Source organism: Impatiens glandulifera, chromosome 5 (assembly GCF_907164915.1).
Source record: "Impatiens glandulifera chromosome 5, dImpGla2.1, whole genome shotgun sequence".
Taxonomy (NCBI): Eukaryota; Viridiplantae; Streptophyta; class Magnoliopsida; order Ericales; family Balsaminaceae; genus Impatiens; species Impatiens glandulifera.
This window is the reverse complement of record NC_061866.1, coordinates 52,219,677-52,227,645: the sequence shown is the minus strand read 5'-3', so window position 1 is coordinate 52,227,645 and position 7,969 is coordinate 52,219,677. Positions and strand designations below refer to the sequence as shown.

The 7,969-nt window shown below is 29.3% G+C and overlaps 1 protein-coding gene across 2 annotated transcripts; it reads right to left on the bottom strand.

Annotated features, from left to right (window-relative positions):
* Window positions 1-1,775: 1,775 nt before the first annotated feature.
* Window positions 1,776-4,248, bottom strand: LOC124940266 (casein kinase II subunit beta-1-like). 2 transcript variants are annotated; one of them, XM_047480766.1, is made up of 5 exons: window positions 3,757-4,248; window positions 2,844-3,071; window positions 2,668-2,777; window positions 2,421-2,586; window positions 1,776-2,281 (listed from the first exon to the last, which is right to left on the bottom strand). In XM_047480766.1, the coding sequence occupies exons 1-5, from the start codon at window positions 4,013-4,015 to the stop codon at window positions 2,133-2,135; spliced, it is 912 nt and encodes a 303-aa protein (XP_047336722.1). In that variant the 5' UTR covers window positions 4,016-4,248; the 3' UTR covers window positions 1,776-2,132. The 2 variants fall into 2 exon arrangements, with proteins under 2 accessions (XP_047336722.1, XP_047336723.1); XM_047480767.1 differs by having other exon boundaries at window positions 2,844-3,068.
* Window positions 4,249-7,969: the final 3,721 nt, after the last annotated feature.

The following is a 7,969-nucleotide window of genomic DNA, read 5'->3' as shown; positions in this document are numbered from 1 at the left end:
TAGTATTTCTATTCATGAGAGGATAATAATAAGTTTTTTTTTTATATTATTTATAAAAACAAAGCTTAAAGTGTTATTATGAATACTGAAATATGTATATATATTGAAATATTGTTTAAAATGGCATAAATGCATTTGTTGAGTGAGTCAATACTACCGGCGTGTATGGCTCTCAATCAAGCAAGTCAATTTGCAAGTGGTTGCACCTGTCTGTCTGTCTTAATTATTATGCATGTAATTTAACTTTAATCCATCCCCTAAATGCGCAACTTCCTTTCATTAAGCAAAAATCAACTTTCATTTTCATTCAAAAACGTTTTAAAGAAATCGTAGTAGCATACTACTATCGGGAATTCTTTTTTCGCTAACATTTTCTTTTCTGTTCCGCCATCACTGTAAAGACTTATATGTAATGACATTATATTTCTTTCATTGGAAGATGGTTTATGAAAAAAAAAATAAAAATTTGTAAATAAATTTTGCTATATACTCTTTGGGGTTAGAGGAGGAAAGTGTTTTCATTAATGGAAACAAATCCAAAATATTTTTTTATCATTGAAAAAATACTCCACAATTTTAAAATGAATAAATAAGTAATAAAAATAATGTTATGAAGCTTCACAAGGATTGACAATTTGTGGTGGTATGTTTTGCTTTTTCAAATAATTGGATAAAACTTATCATGTATTGCATCTCTATTGTGAATTATAGTATATAGTATGGGACTGAAGTACATCTCGAAAGTCATTCGAAAAAAATGAAGAGTCACCACTTTGTTTTTAATTTTTAGAAAAAACCTAAAAAACAAAGTGAAAACATCTGTAAGCCTGAGTCAAAGTGATGAATTTATACCCTTTACCCTTATCATTATATTGGAGGGCTTATTAACTTAAAGGAACCTGCCCCAAGAAGAGAATGGCCCATACTTTCAAAATTATTTTTTGGCATCAGGACATAAATTTAATCTTAACAAATCATCTGTGATATTCTCAGCCCATACAACTTCCAAGGATCTTGTTTGGGACTTCCTATGAACTGGAATGTAAACAAAAAGGATATCTTCAGCTTGATTTTGGATGGATTGGGTTGCATGTATTAAACAAAGCATAAAACAGGAGTAAGGGTTTTTTAAGGATTTTGATATGCGAAATCAGGCATTGTTAACAATGAGAAAGATGCATAATGATGAAAGCCAAATGGTGCAGGGCTTTCAAAGCAATATACTATGGATATTTAGTAACTGTTGGAAAAATTGTCTAGATGAACATTATTCAGTTAAATCTGGGTTTTGTTTCTTGTGTAATGGATTTAATAATATGTCATTTAGTTTTTTCAGATTAACTGGAATCATTGTCAGCCGAAAAGTGAATAACATGTTACATGTAGCATTTGAAAACAGTTGATCATACACTACTTATGTGTAAGAAAAGAAAGGACATTAGAAATATATTCAATTCCATAGTTTGGTTTTGAATCCTTTGCAGGTTAGGTTAGAACAATGGGTTGGTGGATTCTGGAAAGGCTTGAAAATTTCAAGAAAGACTCGACTCGGCCAATGTTGCTAATCTTCTAAGCACTTATTGGTTTATTTGGAATTAGATCAATCTAAATGGAGTTAACTAATAGGTGTGACTAATAAGATACAATCATCTTCCAGGTTCCTTTTAATCTTTAACAATGATCAGCATGAGCAATCTTTCTCTCTAGACCATAATTTAATACCTCACAATACAAGATAATGCATGTAGATAATTGAGAGTGATGTAACCAACAAATAATATAAATAATTGCCTTTAGGCTGAGATACCTTTGATTGTTGAAAATTTAAGAAACATATAGAAAAATTTCACATGTGTTTGTTTCATTATAAACAAATAACTGGTGATGAATATCTTATCAGATTTTTTTTCTTTGCTAAGAATATCTTATCAGATTGGCAATGAAAAGAGTAATGTTTCATGTTAAGACTCATATTTTTACCTTTTCTTTCCCTTTTTTCACTCTAAGCACCACTTTGTCCAATAAAGAGTGTGTGAAGAAGCGCAACAGTCCCCGCCAGTGCAAAATTGAGACGTAACCTGAAGCAGCACTAGCTCATAGGGAATAATAATGGCTTAAATTTCTTTCGGAAATCACGACAGCTTGTGAATCTTGAATCCAAACACTCTCGGAACATAATGGCTGCTGGTGCTGCTTTGAGAAGCTTTCTGCGGTTTCAGGCTTCCATATGTCATCAGAAACAAGTGAGGGAATGTTGTTCCAAAATATGCTCCATCAACATCTTGCATAATGTTAAAGAGAACACATTTAGAAATACTAAGATTAATGATGTAAAAAGAATAATATTCAAAAAATATGTTCCATAGGGTGATTTGGATGATGATGGGACAAGTAAATACTCTTGTATAAAAGATACTTACTGCCTTGGTACTTGGATCGAGGGTAGTAAATATCTTCGCATTTTGGACAGTAAATTTTTACTGTGCTGGACCGCGGAATATCGTTTTGACCAACAGGAAGACAGGGTTGTCCACAGCAGTATACCCTAGGGCATCTTCCAAAATCGCAACTTTTGAACTTCTCCAACTGTATTGTGTATAATAAGAAGACATTCATCATAATCAAAATGTTTTAGGAAAATGCTTAACTAAATTGTTATAATCTCACCATTGCAGTCATTCCCTTGCTAGTTAATATATAACGGACATGAATCAGACCATAAAGCATCTCAGCGGCTGATTCAACTAATTCATTTTGTTCTTCCGTGAACGTGTCACCTGTGCATATTTCGATCCATATCTATCAGTTTCTTTCTAAAAAAAATTCAATTCTGTCAAACATACCGTGAGAGGATTCAACATCAAGAATAAGATCCAATGCATAATCATAGTATGGCACTTGACTGCTTAGTCCACAGAGATTGAAATCATCTTGAATATAATCATCATCAACTTCACAAAAGAATTCATTTCCACGCAAATTGCAAAACCATGAAATCCAGGAAGTGTCTTCATCGGCATCAGACCCACTAACATCCGATTCTTCACTCTCAGACTCAGATTCTTCTTCTGCTGCAAGAGAAAGTAAATATCAAGATCCCCAAATTCTTGAATTGAGTTGCAGTATGACAACTTCAAATAAATCAACTAGTATAACTTATTGAATAGACACAGCCACACAGGGAGAAGGATTCTTCTACATGACATATTAATCAAAACAGGAAAAGGACTAAGAACAATGTTAAATCAATGTTGTTTTGTAAAACCTTATAAATGATCAACTTCTATACTTTCAATTTTATGTTTTTCATGCACGATAACCAGTGAAAATTTCTATAGATCCCAAAAAACATATACATGTAGCATTCGATACAAAAACATAACAGTGTCTACAGAATGTAAATAAGATGGAATTGGAGAACTAAGAGGAATGAAGCTCCTTTTGCTTCCTGAATTTTTACTAAATGCTCAATTTTCTGTAAAGGAGTCACTAGTATATTCTAGAAAATTTGTAATCTCATAGTAATCTGTGATTGGATTAACAGAGGAGATATTAGACTCAGGTTGTGGCATGGAATCAGAATTAGAACAAGAACCAAAGAAACAACTTTTGGTCATACAACCAAGAGCCCAAATCCAACAAGGGCTAGGACTGCTTTACAGGTTTATGCAATTGGGTGAAACAACAACAACAAAAAACCTAGATTAGCTAACCTGGGTAGACAACAATAGTGAAATTGAAAGTGAAAAAACTAACCATCAGAACATTTCTTATTGGGAGTGAGATTTGCCGATGAACGATTATCACGATGATCGAGCTGCTGTTGGTACAACTTTCCGGAAGAAGAAGTCGATGGCATGTAAATTCTCTCTTTTTCCTTGTTCAAACCACGAGCAGTTGTTGGAGTTAACTTATGCTTACCTAACGCTTCGTTGATCCGCTTCCGATCCAACGTAGACCCGGCGACGATCTCCGTCTTCGAAGATCCGCCTCCGCTTCCTCGATCTCTATACATCTCCTCTGTAAATCTTCAAACTTTGTATACCTTTGCTGAGAAAATCTTCAAAAAGATTGGTGGTGCTAGTGGTGGGTTCGATAATCGCGTGAGAACATCTTGTACTTACCCATTTTAGAGAGGTTTCAGACGGGCGAGAATATCCAGAGGAGAGACAAAAGGAGATTAAGAAGAGCGAGGAGATGTATGGTTGAAGGAGGCGGCAAACTCTAGGGTTTCGTGCCCATTCATCATACAATACAATACAATGGAAGAGGAACTTTGGTGGGGGCCTCTTCTTCTCTTCTTTTTTCTTCTACTAACCCATTTTTATTCATTTATTTATTTCAATCATTAACTAAACTATTATTCTTTATTTATTTATTATAAATTTAACATAAGACTTAAATAATAAATAAACCTTCTAATTTTTTAAATAAAGCATCCAAAATTCTAAGGAATATATTTGTGTATCCGTCCACTTATAAATGCTATAAACACAATAAAATATATTATCATTATATTTTATAAAAAATTTAAATTTATTTCTTTATAATAATATAAATTTTCAATATATTATAATATATATTATATTAAAAAATTTGTTTATATAATTAATAATATATTTTTTTAAGATAGTACGGTATAAACGGTGTCATACGGGGATTCTCGAAACCGAACGAGACAAAAATGATATTAAAAAAACTAGCATGTATCCCGTGCATTTGCACGAATAATAATATAAAACCGTGAAAAAAATATTACGGTAAAAATGTGATAGCATTTTTAATTTTATTTTTAACCGTTTTAAGTTTATGAACGAGTCAACCCACCATCCGACTTAAGTATCAATTTACTCTCATATTGCAGAAGGATCTTTAAAACAATTGATGCAGTTTGATTCTTCAACTCAATTAGTTTGACCTCTAGAGTCCACTTTTTTTCTATACTAAGAATGAAAAAAAAATGAAAAAACTACTATTAAAGTAGCCCAAATGAGACTTACTTTATTCATATGAATTATGTCTCTTATCTTTATAAATATGATGAATTCTTCCATTATTGCTCATTAATAATAGTTAAATTTATAGCGCAAAGTCAAAAGAAAATTATGACCAATATCCATTTACTCTCGACCCGACAATTCAAACACTTTAAAAATTAAGCATTATTATATATATATATATATATATATATATATATATATATATATATATATTCCTAAAGTATAACGGGTTGGGATCGAACTGTCCCATTGTCGTCCCTACCTACAAGTTTAAAGTATTTAAACCATTTTAAAGTTTTATAATGAGTTTTAATAGATTGTTTAATTATAAGGAAATAAGAAAGAAATATTAATTTTAATATTTATATATTTTTAAATAATTAATATATAATAAAAAATGATAAGATTAGTTATTTTTTATAATTTTAATATTAAGAAACTTTAAAATTATTTAATTTTCCCTTATAAATCCATTTGTATATTCAATGGAAACATAAGATAAGGAAATTAAAAAGTTAAAATGAAGGAACCTTCTATTTTAATAGGATAATGTTCTTTTTACTTCCCTTTTACTCTTTCTGTTTCCTTCTCTTTGTATCTAAACATTGCTTAAAAGATATAAAATATATAAAGTTAATAAAAAGTTGAAAGAGTGTTTGTTCTACCATTTTTCTATTTGTTTTTTAATATTTTTCTTCTATTTTCACTTAGGTGCAGTGTTTTCACTTAGGTGCAGTGTTGCCAAGAGGATTATGCTGCACCAGTCATGAGGTAAAAAATAAATAAAAATAATTTGATAAGATATGATAAACACTTTTATGTCAAAAATAATTAATAAATTTAACTAAATAATTTATTTCTTTTATTAAATGGACTACCCTAACTCGCTGGCTGAATTTACCTTTATGTGACGTCTATTTTCAACATATTAATAAAAATATAATGATACCATAGTTATGAGGATATTTAATTAGTGGGTTAATAAAAATAAAAATTAATAATTGTGATAATTGTTTTGAGCTATTTTCAACATATTGACACCAATTTATGAAGATATTTAGTGGGTTAAAAGTAATAATAATTGTAACACCAGTTTTGAGCTATTTTCAACATTCTGATAACAACATATACCTAATTATTTAGATATACAGTGGGTTAACCAAAAAAATAACTAGGATATTCATTTTGAGCTATTTTCAAGACACTAAAATCATATTCATTTAAATATTTAGTGGGTTAACAAAATAAATAATTTTGATAATCGTTTTGAACTATTTTCAAACAATGGATTGAGTTTGTCACAAACTTATCAACAAACAAAATGAATATTGTTAAAAAAAATCATTAAAAGAAACTTATTTCATGCATCTATATATATTCGATGAAAAATTAGTATAGTTACAAGAAAAGATGAATTTACAAACAAATATATATATGTGTGTGAAAGAAATTAAAGAAGTTGAAAGAAAGATGATGATTAATATCAGCTTTTGTAAATTATGGTTGCCATATTAATTTCCTTAGAGATATTTAATTTGTATTCATGAATGTACTTGTAGACTGTGAGTTGGAGAGCATATATATATTTTATAAATATATGATATCATAACATAGTTGTATTCATCTTGTTGACTGCATTATTGGATTCATAATTGAATAAGTTTTGCTTTAGATGAGTTAGTTAGGATATCAATAATGAATCATAATATTAATACATGATTTTGCAAAAAAAAAAAAAAAAAAAAAAATCAATTTCCTCTAAAACAGGATAATGTTTTTGGTTTGGAAATATTGTGAAAGTAAGGTTTTAAATGTATTTAGTGGTTTTGAAATAAGATCTCCTATTTTATATTCTAAGTTTAAAGTTGTGCATTAACATTAGATACATCTTAAATTTACTTCTTCAAACATAAATTATATGATTCTCGACTTTACTAAAGTACTCAAAATCGTGAAAGTCATAAATCAATTTTACGTAGAGACGACAATGGGACAGATCAGTACGGAAAATTCGTTTATCATCTCCGTCTCATTCAACTTCAAGGATTTTGTTTTATTACCATCTCATCCCGTTCGATTTCGGGGAATCCCTGTCAGGCACCGTTATATCACATTTTCTATAAAAAATAAAGATTTTTTTTATTAAATTATATAATGAATTGTTTAATACTATTTATATTGTAATATATTGAAAAATTATATTATTATAAATAAATTTAAAACTCTTATCATATTAATTGTGTTTATTAGTGTTCGGGACAAAATAGGATGAGATCGGAGCGAGAACACAAATATTATCCCTTCCTTATCTCCGGTAGTTGACTACTGGAAAAAAAAACCATAACAGATCAATTCGTTGAAAACTGCGAACCGGACTATAGTTGTGATCCTACCCTCAAGGAGTAAAAATTTGTCCCTCATTAGTTATATGATTTTTATGAATTATTCTTTATGTAAAATCAGAACTATATATATTTGTAATTAAGTTTGTTTATTTCTACCTTGTAAATCTATTTTCATGTTTAAACGAAGAAACCTTCTATTTTATAAGATAATGTTTTTTCCTCATTTTTTTATCTATGAAGCATGCACATGTTAAATATAAAAAAAATTATAACAATAATATTTTAACTTATTTTAAACTTAAAACATAAAACTAACTTATCATGACTCTACTTGCGAGAATTTGACCTATTTCTTTTTCATTCTCTTTTATCAATATAAAGTTGATACAGAAATGTTCTACCATTTTTGTACATTATTATTTCTCTCCCCTTTCTTTATTTGATGTAACAACAAGCCATAACATATAAATAAGTGTTATGGTTTCATCTCTTCAAAACAAACCTGCAATATATAATAAAATATCTTATTTTTTTTATTTTCACAAGAATTTGACTTTACCCAAAAGGGTAAAAGAATCTGCAAGGGAGCATAATATATTGGTAAACAAAATTTAGCAACAATAA

What these genes read in the sequence shown, in the direction of transcription:
- LOC124940266 (XM_047480766.1), bottom strand. Translation starts at nt 4,015, where the DNA reads ATGTATAGAGATCGAGGAAGCGGAGGCGGATCTTCGAAGACGGAGATC. An exon ending in TGATGTTGAATCCTCTCACG is followed by an intron (nt 2,778 to 2,843) that starts GTATGTTTGACA and finishes AAATATGCACAG; the next exon opens with GTGACACGTTCACGGAAGAA. An exon ending in GCAAGGGAATGACTGCAATG is followed by an intron (nt 2,587 to 2,667) that starts GTGAGATTATAA and finishes TACACAATACAG; the next exon opens with TTGGAGAAGTTCAAAAGTTG.